Source organism: Podarcis bocagei (assembly GCF_964188305.1).
Source record: "Podarcis bocagei genome assembly, chromosome: 1".
In the NCBI taxonomy this organism is placed as follows: Eukaryota; Metazoa; Chordata; class Lepidosauria; order Squamata; family Lacertidae; genus Podarcis; species Podarcis bocagei.
Genome location: NC_138125.1, coordinates 83,668,883 through 83,686,051, shown reverse-complemented (window position 1 = coordinate 83,686,051; position 17,169 = coordinate 83,668,883). Strand labels below are relative to the sequence as shown.

The 17,169-nt window shown below is 44.4% G+C and overlaps 3 protein-coding genes across 5 annotated transcripts in view; 1 reads left to right on the top strand and 2 right to left on the bottom strand.

Moving 5' to 3' along the window:
* Window positions 1–2,387, top strand: part of CD5 (CD5 molecule) — a 31,910-nt gene extending 29,523 nt beyond the window's left edge. For all 3 annotated transcript variants that reach the window (XM_081200869.1, XM_081200870.1, XM_081200868.1), the window contains 2 exons: window positions 770–868; window positions 1,536–2,387. In XM_081200869.1, coding sequence (XP_081056995.1) covers window positions 770–858 — 89 coding nt within the window. In that variant the 3' untranslated portion in view covers window positions 859–868; window positions 1,536–2,387. The remainder of the gene's footprint in view (window positions 1–769; window positions 869–1,535) is intronic.
* Window positions 2,388–3,775: 1,388 nt separating this feature from the next.
* Window positions 3,776–12,706, bottom strand: VPS37C (VPS37C subunit of ESCRT-I). Its single transcript, XM_081200888.1, has 6 exons — window positions 12,486–12,706; window positions 10,904–10,978; window positions 7,725–7,841; window positions 7,456–7,627; window positions 6,789–6,871; window positions 3,776–6,096 (listed from the first exon to the last, which is right to left on the bottom strand). The coding sequence occupies exons 3-6, from the start codon at window positions 7,818–7,820 to the stop codon at window positions 5,347–5,349; spliced, it is 1,101 nt and encodes a 366-aa protein (XP_081057014.1). The 5' UTR covers window positions 7,821–7,841; window positions 10,904–10,978; window positions 12,486–12,706; the 3' UTR covers window positions 3,776–5,346.
* Window positions 12,707–15,974: 3,268 nt separating this feature from the next.
* The window catches only part of VWCE (von Willebrand factor C and EGF domains), a 40,243-nt gene continuing 39,048 nt past the window's right edge, over window positions 15,975–17,169 (bottom strand). The window contains exon 21 of the transcript XR_014009774.1: window positions 15,975–16,130. The gene's annotated coding sequence lies outside the window, so the exon portion shown is untranslated. The remainder of the gene's footprint in view (window positions 16,131–17,169) is intronic.

Sequence of the window (17,169 nt, the reverse complement as noted above, 5' to 3'; positions counted from 1 at the left end):
CAGCGTTTCCGTGCGCTGCTCTGGTTCACCGGAAGCGGCTTAGTCATGCTGGCCACATGACCCAGAAGCTGTGCGCCGGCTCCCTCGGCCAGTAAAACGAGATAAGCCACAACTGGACCTAACGGTCAGGGGTCCCTTTATTTATATATATATATACACTGAGAGAGAGAGACCATAGTGGCAGCAAAAGGATCTTTCAGCACAGTCACTAATTCTGCACCACAAGTGTGCCTCAGTACTAATTTTAACCAGCTTCAGCTAAAAACTGTCTGCCCCCAAATTCAAACTGCCAAAAATATTTCTCCTCCCCTCCCAACCCCCGCCCACTCAGTGTTGACTTTAGACTCTTACCATGCAAGTAAGTGCCCTGTTAAGAAAACATCTCCAGAAAATACAGAGGAAACACCAGCCACTCACTCCCCCCCCCCCCCAGGTATTAGGAAGCAATTCACATAATTGTGAGCAGTTATCTAGAAAAATATAACAATAGCATGCACTGGTATATTGGGGTGAAAGCTGATGAATTGTTGGAATTAATTGTTGTTCAGATCTTGACCTCTATTAAATAAATGCAGCATACAAATGTAAGGTGATTGAATCAAGACAATTACTGAGTTTGTACAACCCCAAAGCAAAGGGAGATCCTCGAAATACAAAAAGCATTATGGCATATCCTGCTGCTACTTTAGTCTCCGTTATTTTAGTATTTCCCTGGAATATGAAATTCCCTTTGAAACATTACAGTATTTTTTATTTTTTTTGGGTACAGCTCTGGAAGGGGCAAGCAACAGATCTTCCAACCCCCCAGACAACTCTTCTGACAGTGACTACGACTTATGTTCTGCACAACGGCTGTAAAATCTGAAAGGTATGCATGCCTATTTCAATAAACTTTCACGCCCAAGCTGATCTCTGATTTGTTGTTGTTTATTTGTTTTGTTTTTTTTGTATATCCTTAGGTTGAAAGAAAACACCAGAAATAGGGCAGGTCTATAGCATAAATTGGATGCGGGTGGCACTGTGGGTTAAACCACAGAGCTTACGGCTTGCCGATCAGAAGGTCGATGGTTTGAATCCCCGCGACGGGGTGAGCTCCCATGCTTGGTCTCTGCTCCTGCCAACCTAGCAGTTCGAAAGCACGTCAAAGTGCAAGTAGATAAATAGGTACTGCTCTGGTGGGAAGGTAAACGGTGTTTCCATGCGCTGCTCTGGTTCGCTAGAAGCAGCTTAGTCATGCCGGCCACATGACCTGGAAGCTGTACGCTGGCTCCCTCGGCCAATAAAGCGAGATGAGCGCCGCAACCCCAGAGTCGTCCGCGACTGGACCTAATGGTCAGGGGTCCCTTTGCCTTTTATAGCATAAATTAAAACTGATTTTTGCTGTGTGTGCAAACAATGAGAGTTTAGACAGGTGCTTTAGCTATGTGTCAGGCAAAACCTGTAGGATATAAACCTACTTCAGTAACTGCATTGTCACTTCTTAAAACATTGAATGAAATGAAGTTATTTTGTGGGATTCATTTTCTCCCCTGCAGATACAGGCAGAGTCCAATACAAGGAAAAACTGGGATCAGCAGAACTGAAAAAAGCTTTCCACCCACACCAATCAGTGTGAAATACCATCAGCATCCTCCCTGCAACCATATAGACCTTCTCTACCTTCAAAAAGAGATGTAAAAGCAAAGCCAGTGCATTTCCTTTTCAATGCACTGAGAGGAATTAGGATCTCTACCTCAAATCATCCAGAGCACTATTGTTCTATATTCAAACCTCATAGTGGAATTATGTTAGGTTCTCTCTGTTTGAGGGCCTATAAAAATGACCTTTGGGCTTCAGCTGTAGTTGTCTTTGCCAACCTTATACTGTACCCTGCAGTTGTTTAGGACGATTCCCATCAGCCCCAGCCTGTGCTAGAGGACACAAGGTTGGTGAATGTTGCTAGATTGCATCTAGATCTCTCAATGGCGATCATTGCAAAAATTAGGACTGCCTCAAAAAATGCTAAGGTCCCTGGCAAGCACTAGCTGGGCAAGATTTCTGACAATATTGTGCAATTGGCTGGGTAACCATTCTGAGTTAAGACAGGAAAGTATGAATTAAAACAAAAACAAAAACCAGGGAAAGCTGTTATTGAACAAACCAGGACTGCTTTTTTAAGAATATTTCCAAGCACAACAGTTTACCCTAGTAGCTAATGTCTTATTGACTAAACTAGATTATATGTTTATAGATTTGTCATAATTGAGCAAGTATAGCTGTGAGTTTTTAATGTTAACTCTCTGTTTTGCACTTGAGTGCACCTGTAATTTAATTTGTAAATTGTGTATATTCATGTTTAATATCTGGAAGTATAATAAAAGCAGGAGGGGACACCCCAGACATGCAAACTGGCAGGAGCTTAGTGTATTTTGTATTTGAGACTGGACGCAATGACGGTTAAGTGTTGGGCCACAGTTCAGAGACTAAAAGCTGGCTCGCATATTGTACAAAGTTGCCTCTCGTCCCGGTCAATGCAATACCCATTGATACAAGCTTCCATACATTTCAAAGGCATTTTAGACATTTAAATTATGCAGAAGCCATTTCATAGTTTTCAGCTGCAAAGTGAGATCGCAGTTTGAAAACTGCCAGTGAAATTCTTTGTGAAGTGCACAGTTACTCCTTACGATGATCCTCACAGTAAAAACCTATAAATAATTGTGGAACTTCAGTATAATTTAGGAAGTTGCCATGCTCTGTGCCTAAATAATAATATTCCCCCTTCCTGATCCAAAGAACTTTTTTTATAAAGGTACTTCTGCAATTTAAAAAATGATGTTAGTATCTTAAAAGATTACCATACATGTAATTACACACATGCTGTAGTGGTTAGTGTGTTGAATTAGTAGAGAGATCTTTGTTCATATCTTCACTCAGCCGTGAAGCTCATTGTGTTACCTCCAGCTGACCTACCTGACAGGGTTGTTGTAAGGACAAAGGCAGAGAACCATACAATTGTAAGTTCCAAGGTAGAAAGTTGAGACTAGAAATGCAGTTAAAAATGAAAATGTGGTTTCCTTTTGGAATGAAACGGACTAGACAAAAAACCTGTTCTGTCCTAGACAATTTAACCACTCCATTGATTTGTATGGGATTACAAAAAAAAGTTTTATTTAGAAAGCAGAAAAATATTGAACAAATAGGCTTACTCTGGCTTTTAGACTCTTTAAGAACCACCTTAGAGCTCTGGTCGTTTCTACTTTCTATAGTCAGTTTTCAGAGTACTGTCCATATTTATCTACAAACAGAATTTTTCACATGCAGTCCTCCAGGACCTAATTTTAGTGCACATAGAACAGCTATTTTCAGAATGTATTCTCTGCAAGTGCTGCCAAGATCTCCTCCTACATAAAATGTATTAATATGTGATGCAAAACTATGTGCATGCAGCCAAAGGTAAGGCCCATCACACTTGTCTTGTATGTGTCGACATGCACTAATCCATGCAAAAGTGTGTATGAGAGTACGGGGTGGCTATCCTTTTGTCATGTGGCCCATGCAGCCCTTGGAGCAAAGAAGGTATATCACCTCTGATCTAGTGTTAGGTTAGAGTCTAACCAAGTATAGATGATAAACCTAATAGATCAAAGTTGGGGAACTGAGAGTTAAAAGTCAGTGCCTTCCATATGAGAGGTTAATTACAGTATACAGAAACAGAACAACACTAAATGCATCAATAAGGAAAGGGCAAATGGATGGTAGAAATTGCAGTGGACAAGATAGAGGAAACATGGTGTTGAAGGATGTTGAGAAGGGCAAAGTTTATTAGTCCATGGGGAAGAAAGATGCACAAATGGATCTCTTAAGTAGGGCACAGACACAAGGAACAGTCAGATACGACAAGGAAACATATGACTCTGTGAGATGAAAGGTGAAAGGCCTTATTGAAACAAACTAGAAGTCAAAGGGAAGATGTTTAGCAAGCAAAAAAGAAGCATCAATATCAGATATCAATCACCACAACTCCATTTCCAAAAGTCATAATCATAAGCATCTGTGCAATTCATCCAAGTTTTATTACCATAATTAATCACAGATATGGAACTGCTTCCATCAAATTCCAGGCGCGTTCTACCGGGTCAAATCTATTAGTAGTCTATTTTTTAAAAAATAAATTACGGGCAAGCAAAAATATAAAGTGCTTAGCAAAGCTATTTTGATCAACATTAGAGCCCCTCAGTTTCCTCAGTTGGGAGCCAGTGTTTCTTCTTGTCAACTGAAGTGGGACAACAAACAAAGGAGGGAGAGGCTTTCATTCTCAAAGTCCTCTCTTACACCAAGAGGTTACTGAAGAAACAGGGCAGCCACAGAGGCCTACATGCTTCAGTGAAGCAAACTACAATCAACAATGGAAAGAGGAACAATAGCATTTTGTCCATTATTCCCATGTATAAAAATGCAGAGCGATTTGACTTTCTATAAAAGTCAAACTTGCTGTCTTATTGTTCAGCGAACCGTTCCAAGATCCTCTAGCTCACACCTTCCACATACTAATTATTAGTACAACTAATACATCCACTGTTTACCCTCAGAAGGGAGGATAAAGACAAATAAGCCATGATGAAAACACACTGGAGGAAAGGAACATGCAAATTAGCTAACCTCTATGGGAACGGCCACCACAGACCGACTGATGGGCATTTGACTGCAGCTGAGGTTAGGTGAGGGAGCTTTTCATTCTCCATTTGTGTTAGCTGGGCTGTGCTTTCTATCTACTGTCTAGTACATAGTAAATTTTCTTGGTGCCAGGAGAAATCATACATTCATTCATTCCTCTTCTGGAAAACATGCTCTTCTCATCAGAAATGCTGACCTGATTTCTCCATCATGAGTTTTGTGGAAATTATAAAGTGAGCAGAATTCATTTTATTTATGTATTATAGATACTCTAATGTAGTAAAGTAGAAAACAACACACACAGTCATGAGCACACCAACACACGCACAGGACCAGATCCAAGCTGCAGCCAGTAAGCGGCTTACTTGGAACAATGCCAGTATACGTCAGCTAAGGGTCTGGGCCTAGATTTGTATTTTATACTATGGCTTGGACGGACTGCTTAGTCAGTACAGCTGGCCACTGAAGGCTGCCAAGTCATTGCCTGCTGATACTCAGGAAATGGAACCATCCCACACAGCCGATCCTTTCCAACTCTTACAGCATCAAACCACACACACCATCAATATAATGCTAACGGAAGTATGTCTCTCAAGAGGATGCACCCAAGTTTTCATCGTGGGCTTCAGTAGCTAGCAAAAATCAATTCATCAGGCTGCTATGAAAAAGAATACTGTCTGGGAACGGGGACTAGTATCCTGGCCAAGAAGGGCCCTGAGGGGGCAGGGGCGGTGGTGGTGGATACCCAAACGGTGGGCTTGGACCTGTGGGATATGGAGGCTGGGAAGGGATGGGGTAGCTAGGCACTGGAGGCTGGGTAGGATAAGGGCACTGGGGCCTTCCCGCTGGTGGAAAAAATGGAGACTGTGGGTATCCTGGTCCTGTAGATGGAGCCCTAACGGGGGGCTGAGGGTATCCTGGTCCAGAAGGGGGTGCTCTGGAGGGAGACCAAGAGTACCCAGAGGATGCAGATGGGTCTCCTACCTGAGGCTGGGGTAATGAACTGCTAGAAGAGACAGGTGGGTACCCAGGACCCGAAGGTGATCTATTCGGAAACGGGGGTTGGCTACTTGGCTGAGAGGAGGTGACATGTCCCACCATAACAGGTGCTCCTGCAAAAGGAGCTGGCTGGAGAGCTCCGTGAGCTGAAGGGCCGGTGGGCATGCAAGGGGATAGACTGTAAGGTAATGGATAGGGTAGTCCCCCAGCCAGGCTATTCTGCGGCGGCTGGTTTGCAGGCCCAGAAGGCATCGTGGAAGGATGCTGGTGGTTGAACGCAGAGCTTCTGGCTGGCTCTTGGGAAGACTGAGACTTCCTCAACACTTCCTGAAGCTTCTCCACTTTCACCCGCCGTAGATGGGACAACTTCCTCATGGAGGAAAACTGCTCCAGGAATGTCTCCAGAGGCACTTCGCCCTCCAGGAACTTTTCAGCCATCATCTGCAATGTAAAAAGACAATTAAACCAGGGCTTTCATTTGCAGTAAGGAACAAGGTTCTCTGCTGCGTTCTGCATCACAGCATGCACATTCCATCTCCCAATGACTACTCCCAGTGAAAAAGACTGGGCAGGGGGTGGGGGTGGCGAGAGAAACTGGATCCTCTCAGGCAACTTGTCCATTGCTCTAGAACAAAGGTGACCAAGTTCCCACAAGTCCACATATGAAATAGTGCCTCTCAAGTGCATCTGCAGCCCTCAGTTCCTTGGCACAGTTTTGCATCTAGTCTACCATCCTGGGAAGCAGGAAGGTAAAATACAGAGAGAGAGCCAAACACAAGGGCAGGCCGGACACTAAGCCACAGTCAGGTTCCTTGGCTCTTTTGCCACCGCACTGGAGTGCCATAAACTCTTGACGCTTGCGTGGTTTATGGGGCCCATGCTGCTGACTGGCCACCCACTCTAGGAAACAAAACAAGCTCATTAAAACAAAACACATGAACTACATTATGAGATGATTCTCATGCTGGCTTGAAGTTAGGATGTGAGAAAGGAGAGGTGACACAGTCCTGGCCGACAGTCTGGGTGTATGAGGGTCAGCCTGGAGAGAGGTGAGCTCAGAATAGATCACCAGTATTAACAAACAGTATCAGACATGAGTCTTGTTTCCTCCTGAGTTTAAATCATAGGCTAACCTCAGATTCTTCTTCGATTTTCTGCCCTTCTACCTCCAGAAGATTTAACAGGGTGCCAGGCTGCATCGCTGCTGAGAATTTCTCTGGGATGGGGAAAGAATAAAGAAGGGTGATTAAAAGTGCCATGCAAAACAAGCACGTCTCCTTCCCTCCATCTCAGTGACAATGTCAGTTCCTGACTCTGCACAAGCAGATATACGTGAAGAGTGCCACCTCTGAAGGCACAGCTCCCATTGCTTTCAGAGCTTCCACCACACAACTATCCAGCCACAATGGAGAGGAAGGTTGGGGAGATCAAGAAGAACAGAGGTCTCTGTTGCCTATACACAAGCACAGAGCTTTCTATGGTTATCCAGGCACAAATAGCATTGAAACTATGGTGCACACCATCAGTCTGTTCAGGCAGCTAGAAGGCTCAGAAAAGAGGGAACCAAAATATTTTCTCATAAATGACCCTCCCTCCTTGATGACCATCCACATTTGCAATGGGAGAGGTGTCAAGAAACAGGAGCCATTTCCAGATCAGGAGTGGCTAACCCTAGGGTTCGCCTCCACACATCCCAACACAGAAGAGGAATCACAAGAAGTAAATCTGGTTATGGGGACGGGGGGGGGGGGGGGAGACTACTGATGCCCCATCCTGGACTGAGGAGATATGAAACGTTACCCAGTTTTGCCTTTTGCTCCTGGCATTGCTCGACCAGCTTCTGCAGTTCTTGATATTTGTCTGAGAGGTTTGCACGTCCTGTTTCGAGGGGTTCCTGAAACTTCAGGTTCCGCTCTGCCAGACTGCGATTTGTGGCCAAAGCCATCTCCCTTTCCAACTGGACATCCTGAACCTGATAAAGACAGGCCATTGTTAGGGAAAGGTGGCTCCCCTTAAGCCCCCCCCCCATTCCAGTCCAATCCTTCTGATGCATTCTCATGTATTCTAACCTCATTAGACTCCAGTGCCAAGCGTTCAATCTCCTCTGAATTGTCCTGCAGCTCCTTCAGCTCATCCACAGTCTTGTCTCTGAATGCCATCATCATTTAGGAGGCTCATTAATACCTCTGAGTCAAAAGAGAAAGCACAAGTGATTAGCAGGTTTTATATCCCATGCTAGGCATTCCAATCCTTTCATGTGTTGGTAATAAACGTCTTTACCACCCATGTACTGTTTATATGACTGCAGGGTGACTCTATCATTTTCATTGTTAGTTTATAGAAGCTGTGTTTCCACATAAGGCAAAACCAATGCACAGTGGCACACCATGATCATACTCATTCCTCCCTCCCTCATTTTGGCAAGTTGGATTTAAGAGTATACCTGCTACATGTGAATGTTAGCCCAATAACGCATGATATTTTTCTTCCAGATTTAGTAGGGAAGGGAAGTCCCAATGCATGTTGCACTTTCTGCATGCACGTGCCAGTTAAGACATTGTCATTTTGTACATAGTATGTTCCTTTGCACAATAACCCTGTGTTTAAACTCTGTAATCCATCCTCATCCTGCTAATCCCCACCCCACAGTTTGAAGTAGCAGGGTCTGCATGGAAATCTGCAACATCCCGGCATCACTTTAGGTGTCAGATACACTCAGGCAGCCCAATAACTGAAAAGTTCTATGTATGTGTGAAACCATGCAAAATTAGGAAACAGCAAGCATAAGAAACCACCCGATTCAGAAGCATGCTGCCTTACCCAGTATTAAGAAAAACAGTGTGAGTGTGTGTGTGTGTGTGTGTGTGTGTGAGTGTGTATACACATGAACTATTTGTATATACAATATTATATCATTTGTATCTGAGAAACTCACAACAGTCCTGTAGCTCACTCTCCCTTTGTTTGAATATCTGGTCTAAAAACAGCTCGCCTTTGTTTTGGAACAATGAGGCAAGCTCTCTCTCCATACTTCCTGCTCATTTAGCAACAGTCAGTGCACAATTGTTGGCACAAGGCCTGATTCAGATACTGCTCTTGTCTGCTTAAAAGTATTTATTTGATTCTGCTTATGAATCAAATCACTTACCATAAAATATCTCAAAGTGATTTCACAGTAAAAAACATCAACAACAAAACCAAGATTGTATCTCAAGACAACTTGCATATCTAAAAACAATTTCACATCCAGCACAGATACAGAGTTGGATGAAGCTGGTCAAAAAAGAAAAAGTCTTCAGAAGGCACCACAAAGACAATTGTCTTATATTTAACAGAAGTGAGCTCCAAAGGGCAGTTCTTGCCACACTAAAGGTCCAATTCTTATATTAAAAGGAATGGACTTGCTGCTGAGATAACATCTGGAGGAGGCTCTCTCCTGTGGAGCACAGAAGCCAACTGGGTACATAAGGGGTATACAAAAACAATCTCTTCTGAAAATGAGGATTTAAAATCACCCCCTGTTAAGTAAGGCTAAATCCGCAACCAACTCAGGATTGCAATGGAAACAAATTAAGTGGAGGCACAACACTCAATACAAGGGCAGGGAATAAAGCAATTATCATCTCAAATACTTTACACAGAATTACTTCATATTACAGTGGTACCTCGGGTTAAGAAGTGAATTCGTTCTGGAGGTCCATTCTTAACCTGAAACTGTTCTTAACCTGAGGTACCACTTTAGCTAATTGGGGCCTCCCACTGCTGCTGCCGCCTCACGATTTCTGTTCTCATTCTGAAGCAAAGTTCTTAACCCGAGGTACTATTTCTGGGTTAGTGGAGTCTGTAACCTGAAGCGTCTGTAACCTGTGGTACCACTGTATCTTGTTGTTGTTAATTTGATTTATTAGTGACTCAACGCAAAAAAACTCTCTAGGCAGCTGAATTCATCTAACAGCCCCATAGAAGGAAGCCCCGACACAAGGACTTCTGGCTTTCTTCCACTCTCTGCCCCAGTTGGGAGAACTCCAAAACAGTGAGCAAGGGGAGGATTGTTCCATTTAGTAAACTGCAATGTTTGCGCAGATGGTACAGCTGGATGAGAGTGATGTTGAATTCCACCCAATCAACCTATAGTCACTCCACACTGCCAAATTAAGAGTGAAATTAATAAATTATTTTAACTCATTCCAAGTTTCTCAACAGTTCCTAGCTACCAGTGTCTGTTAATATCAAAGGATCTGGTGGTTCTTTTTCCTTCCTCAGTTAAGTGAGTGAGTCCACCTTACTCTTTGTTTTTTGTTCTGATCAGAGGTGGGAACAACTTTTTCCATTTCCTTTCTTTACTCGGTGTTTTCCAAGGGAAAGCATAATCTGTGTCTGAGTAATGCTATCTCAGCATCTCTAGCAGTCATGTTGGGGCCTCATTATCTGCTGACTGCCAAGTGGTGCTTTTCTCATCATCTTGTCACCCAAGATGTATTACAAAGATTACTCAGTCACACTGCCACAGTTTCCCATTGCATGTGCCTCTTGTGGCTGATTCTAGGATTAACCAAACTCAGTAGTCCTATGGGTCCAGATTAACACCTGACTTTTCAACAGTTTATCAGATCCTTCAAACATAGTTTCTCCCCCTTGCTGTCCCACCACATCTACTCTCATTAAAGACAAGGGATGGAATTCAACATCACACTTTGATGGAATGCCCTGTCAGTGCAAGTACAGCAGCAATGCCCCGCCCATCTGGCTCAGCTGCCCCAGCCACTCCGGGCAGCTTCCAACACATATAAACACACTTTTTGGGATGGAATGGGGGTGAGGCATGATGGCAGTGAGGACGCAGCAGTGCCCACCGGCAGAACCCATCTGGCGCTTCCACCCATGCACCAGCAACAAAACAATACCCCTCTTTTCCCACTGTCACATAATAGTTTGGTCCTTATTTTCCAAATATTCTGTTCAACACAAGGGGTGGCATCCAATGCTGGGTCCAACAACACAACATATTCCTGTGAGCACAATGAAGCTTCTTCTCTATCCCCTCCGCCTCCCCACATCCCAAATCAGCTTTGGAAAGTTGTGGAGACCACAAGGGGAGGAGAGAAAATGGATGCCATGCTGCACCAGTTGAATTTCGCCAAGAGCACTGGATAGTAAGACTGGATAGTTTTAGCCTTTTCTAAACCAAAATTTGCACACAGCAGGTGGAACAAACAACAAACTGGCAAGGAGCATAAGCTGTTACTACCTGGTAGTAGCTCTTCTACCTCTTGTTGAAGCAAAACATTTCACAGGTTTGGCTCTGAGGATCCTGCATCAGTATCTGCAAGAGAATTTAAGTCAACCCTTGTTAGCCTACCTGCCTCCAAAACTGAATGAATTAAGCTCTTCTGTGGGAGGGAAAGCGATTTTCGTTTCAAGATTAGTGCCATAATTTGAGCAGCTGGGGGCACTAGACATATTCAATTTTTACATCTACACCTAAGATGCTATTGAGTGTACACCCCCTTGAGCATACACTCAGTAGCAGATCATTTCCCCCTCTTTGTAATGTACGAAACTGCCTGTAAAATGTGTAATGTGCTCAATGACAGATAGAGAGGTGAGCACTCTTATTTACAAGTCTCTTAGTGAACTCTGGGAGCCAGCCAGGAAGCATTTGTTAGTTAGCAGACTGGACCAAGTAAATACTCCACATCTTTCCAGGGTATCTTTGTACATGTTTATATGGTTTATCCCGTGTATGCCAGTTCTTGAAAGGTGTGCACATATGCAGGCAAGACTCAATTACATCAGCATAATGGAAACTGTGCTTTGCACATGTCTTTACAGGCCATCCACGTTGTCACAGCTACAAAGCTGTTCTCTGCAAGTGGCAAAAACAGAGAACATTCCAGTAAGTCCAGAATGTGAATAAGCATTGGCATGAATCCTTGCTGTGTGCCAATACTGGACACAAATATAACTATCAGCAAGAAAACCTAAAAAGCACTAACAAAGTTGCCGGAATCATTTCTATGTTGCATTCAGGAGTGGGAAGACAACAGATGGTCAGTTGTCAATGACAGGTGAGGAAGCATGAGATTTGCAAGGAAAATACTAGCTACAGAGGAAGTTGATGTTTGTTCACTGGAATGCCAGTAGGAAACATATACCTGGGGGTAAGGTAACTGATAAGCAAAAAGTTCAAAAGTAAAAGATAACTTATTATTTATTCAATTTATACACATGCATTTCTGGTACCATCGTTAACTTTCCCCTTCTTTAACCACAACCTCAGAGGCAGCCAAAAGGGGGTGGAGGGAAGGGCACACAATCATTCAATCAGATTTGCTACATGAAAATGAGCAGCGTCCCCTTCCCTTTTAAGCTGAGCCAGAGATTCACACTAGCATCTGATTTCAGTGCCATGAGTATCCTGCCCCCCAAAGAAGTTACAAAGTGTTGCTGTGATGAGAGGACACATCTTTGAGCATGAAGGAAGCTGCCCCTAGCCAAACCATCCCATAATACCTAAGAGGAAGAGGAGGAGGAGAGTCCCATCTCAGGGAAGGCGTGGCTCCCAGAAGAGCACAAGACCCAGTTCCCTCTCTTGCCATTTCAGAAGCCAAGCGTCTACCACCCTCCATCGCTCAGATCCACGGGGCGGGGAGTGGGATCCTGCCCACCGGGAGCAGGTGGCGGGGAAGGTTCCGCCCGCACAGAGGATTCCTCTCTCACACCTCCACACCCTCCACTCGAATGAAGCGAGAGGACGCAGCTGGACTCTTCTCGCGAGACGGCGCGAGGAAGGGTTAAGTGATAAAATTCCCGTAAGGGTCGCGATTTACCTGCGATGATCCGGAGGGAGAGGGGGGGGGAGTGAAAAGCGGAACAGAAGAGGGAATCCCTAGCCGCCGAAGTACTTCCGGCTTCCGGTGGATATCCGGAAACTGTGTGCGCTCATTCTACTCCGAACCAAGAAGGGAGGGATTAACTCGAAGCTCATTCCCCCCCTCCCTAAAGGAGGGGAGGTGGTATGTTCCGCAGGCAGAACCAATGAGAACGGCGTGCGGCACCTCCGCCGCGGCCATTTTGTCGGCTGGGGGAAGCCGCGCGGCGGGCTGGGGCGTCCGTCGCGGGGCGAGAGTGGGCGGAGTTTCCTCGCCCTCGCACCTCCCGAGGGGTCGAGGAAAGGGCGGGTCATACGTGGCGGGGGGGGGGTCGTGACGTGAAGTCTCCTCCCCCGGCCGCGTGGCATGGAGTTGCGACGGATATTTCCATAGGCTCTCTTGGGGAGGCTCTGCTACCTAAGCTGAAACCTGTTCGGGCATAGCTTTATATTAGTCTTCTATTTTATTTTAAAGCTAGTTTTTAAAAGCATGGTGGTGCAGTGGGAGCATCGCGCTGCAGAAATCCATGTAGGATCCCTTCGTGCATTATTTAGTTTCTCTCCATGCGGGCACCCATAAAACGCCTTAGGAGGCATCTTGCAGTACTGGAAACTCAACAGTCTATTAAATGCAAATCTTCTGCACACCTGTTGGCTTGGTTCATTATTTCTACAACTTAGGTGTGGTCCTCTTGGTTTGTTTTGTTTTTGAACTGATTCTTCTTTCAGATAACTAGAAATAAACGCTTGCTTTCTTTACATACCATCACTTTATTTCAAGTCGACTGTCCTGCTCAGATGTGGTCCATGGGGCATCAGGAGCTGTCCACCTAACAGTCTCCAGTTCCCTTCTGTCAAGACAAGCATCAGCCAAGAAAAGGTCTAGGCAGCCAAGTGCCAGCCCCAGCTCTAAATAAATTAGTACAGCAGCCCTGAAGGCGAAAGAAGCCCTAAGCTGAGACAACAGCAATGGACACAAAAGTTATGTAGAAACTCCCATTTACTCTGCATCCAGTGAGCTTGGGAAGAACATTTGCCACAAGCCATGTCGATCCTACTGTTTCTGAGGAAACTGTTTTGATGTGTTTCCCTCAAACCAGATTTGATATGAAGTTAGAAAAACAATGACTTGGCTGAGTTATAAACCCATAAGCCATGGGGAGTTGTGTCCAACAAATTTCTACTCCAAGTAGATCCACTAAATTTATTGGACGCAAGCTAATAGTGTCAGTTGATTTCAGTTTTTTCGGGGGTTTTCTGCACAGCAAAAACTAATTACCTTTAGTTTATATTGCATAAAAGAAAAATTTCTATGACTTTCCAGCACAACAGTATTAAAAACAAGCTGGTACTTGGGACAAGTGTCCAGTCTTTTTTATTTTTAAAATCACCAGCTATTAAAATAAGACTTCCCCTAAGAGGCTTTTACACATATATCTACTAGCTTTATAAGATAAAAATATTAATGTGAATGGCTTCTTCCACCATTTGGTATTTCAGCTGTAAAAGACAAATAACAAAATGCTTATTAACCTGCCCAGCTGCTTCTTAATACTTCCTCTTGAGCTATGCCAGTACTAAGAGACAGGTGAGGTGGGAAAATGCATTATGATAATCCTTCATGTCCACGAAAAATTATATAGTTGTTTAGCTCTTTGACATCTGGCAGGAGAGCATTCCACAGGCCAGGTTCGACTACGGAATGCCACATCAAAAAAAGGTCTGTCGCTGGGAGTCACCCACTTAACCTATGAATTTGAGCACGGCCACTGATGATCTCCATACATGGGCAGGTTTGTGCTAGAGAAGGTCATAGGCATCTGAGCATGATAAGAAAGCAAATAATTGTTTCATGGCAGAACACAGTTCATGCAAACACATACCCCATATAGAGAATATCTAGGGAGCTGATTTAGGAGATTGATTCAAATTGCATATGATTATGACAGGCCCATTTATTTAAACCCAAGTCAGTGAGCACATACAAAGTGGAGGGGGTGGAGTTCATTTTTCTTCAAAGAAAAGGGGAGCACATGAGTGGGGGGAGCAGAACCCACCCCCTCCCACAGCTTACCTTCCTGAAGTTCCATTTCCCCCAGAAATGGAAGTGAACCAAGGAAAGTGGCTTGGGCAGGATCTGCTCTGTCAGTACAGCTAGTTCACAAAGTATGTGCAGCAGAATGCTGTAGCCCATCCTGGTCATCTGCTGTCAGTCTGCCAACCTGATGTTGACTAGCATGGGCTATGCAGTCCACATAGCCAACTTTTCAAAGTGTGTGTGGAGCTGGTTCTGGGTTTCCTGCCTTTTGCATGGTGCTGGATACAGTATTTTGCACTGAAAGAATTGACCCCCTAGATATTCATACCAGTAACAGGATGCTGAATATAGTGTTTCCATGTGGCTCAAATGACCTGCTGTAGTTAGCACTTAGCTGGCAACACTTTCCATTAACCACTGTTAAGATATTGGGACAAACATCCAGGAGCTGTTTGGGAACCACCTTGCACCACCTGTGATAACAAAGCAAGAATGCTAACAGACATTTCTACAGTAGCCAAAATTATTCAAGTCCTTGGGTCATGTAAAGCAAAAGATTTAAGGAACTCAAATCCATTTAGTTTATCAAAAACGGAGAAAAGGTTCAGAAGTCACTTGATTATAGCCATATACCTTCAGTGGAAAAATACTGGGTACTAAAAAGTGCTGCTCTCTAATCAAGAGGGAAAGGAGTGGCAATAACCAATGACTAGCTTCCAAATTCCAATAGGAAAGAAAATGCATGTTTTTTTAACCATCGGTGAACACTGCTAATTTAATGGTGGGCACTTTATCACTGGCAGTCTTCAAACAAAGCAAGAAACTTTATTTCCAAGTGACACAATTTGACGAAGCTCAATGTGGTATTCATTTACTTATCTTACTGGTGAAATCAAATTAAAGCATTCCCAGTAAAGAATTTAATTTAGACTGAGCTACCTTCAGGGACTCTTTCATTCTATGATTCTGGAGTTTGGCCAGGAAAGGAACCGGAATAACTGCTGAAGATTACCTTAGGAGTTCTGGCAAGTATCTCCTTTGTTAGGTGGCAGGTGATGTGCTGCTATCGAAACTGAATAGAGTGGCTAATTTATCTCAACAGCTGGTCTATTTTGCTGCCTGAACTGATGCGTTTCCTCACATTCAGAAGCCAGACAGGTCTTAGTTCATCGGTGATGGGATACATTCTCCACAGCACCTGAAGGCAGCAGGGAGGTGTGGGGCAAGCTGAATGCATACACAGCCACAGTATGTCTTCAAACACCTTGCTACCACTCCTTGCCCACCAACACCTGCTGCCTGAGGCATGTGCCTCCTTCTGCCTAATGGAATAATGGCTCTAGCATACCTGACAGAGGGGTGATATCTCTACCCCTCCCCATATGAGGATGTTTCAGTGAACAAAGGGACGTGGGTGGTGCTGTGGTCTAAACCAGTGTTTCCCAACCTTGGGCCTCCAGCTGTTTTTGGACTACAACTCCCATCATCCCTAGCTAGCAAGACCAGTGGTCAGGGATGATGGGAATTGTAGTTCAAAAACAGCTGGAGGCCCAAGGTTGGGAAACACTGGTCTAAACCACAGAGCCTAGGGCTTGCCGAGTTCCCATTGCTCGGTCCCTGCTCCTGCCAACCTAGCAGTTTGAAAACACGTCAAAGTGCAAGTAGATAGATAGGTACCACTCTGGCGGGAAGGTAAACGGTGTTTCCGTGCGCTGCTCTGGTTCGCCAGAAGCGGATTAGTCATGCTGGCTACATGACCCAGAAGCTGTCTGCAGACAAACGCCGGCTTCCTCGGCCTATAGAGCGAGATGAGTGCGCAACCCCAGAGTCGTCCACGACTGGACCTAATGGTCAAGGGGTACCTTTACCTGTGAATAAAAACAAAAGGAGACTGCAGTTTGTGTCTGGAGTCAGACAGAGTCAGAGGTCTCTGGAAATCATTTTGGATTCCTGGCTGTCTCCTAATAGATAGGATGTGGGTGAAGTAGATTTTGGCTGGCTTAGCCTCCACCTATGCTCAGTTTAGTTCTCAAAGTTACCAACATGAGTTTGACCAAACTGTGGGAGGCAGTGGAAGACAGGAGTGCCTGGCGTGCTCTGGTCCATGGGGTCACAAAGAGTCAGACATGACTAAACAACTAAACAACAACAACAATGCTCAGTTTAAAAGTTTGTAAATAAATGCAAACAAGTATACAAAGCCATAATATATGCCTCCTGCATCATTTCCTTCAAAATGAACCAAACCTGGGTGAGTGGCTACACCCCTGGAACTTCTCATTGTTCAAAAACTGGAGTGTGCCTAACACTATGGTTCCTAAAGGGGATCTCACCTCCATCTTCAGGTTGGCTGGCAGGCTTTCCTGCTCTGTTTTATTCAGTAAAGAGGTGTAAGCTACACTCTACTGTGCTGAGGTTATGAGTGAGATGGGTCTCCCTTCTCCCCAGCTATCATTACTGCAGAGAATAGGAAATGCACTTATTTCCCCAGTTCAGTTTATGAAGCAACACACAAATAAATTGACCAGATTGGAATGCTACTAATTTGCCCTTGTATGTGGGTGCAGCTTATTATATTTCTCTTTTCCCTGCTCCTATTTCCTTG

Bases quoted from the DNA above. Each gene is read 5' to 3' on its own strand.
- VPS37C (XM_081200888.1), bottom strand. From the start codon at position 7,820: ATGATGATGGCATTCAGAGACAAGACTGTGGATGAGCTGAAGGAGCTG. The intron at 6,872-7,455 runs GTAACGTTTCAT...TCCCCATCCCAG, and splicing joins GGAGCAAAAGGCAAAACTGG to AGAAATTCTCAGCAGCGATG. The intron at 6,097-6,788 runs GTTAGCCTATGA...TTTACATTGCAG, and splicing joins AAATCGAAGAAGAATCTGAG to ATGATGGCTGAAAAGTTCCT.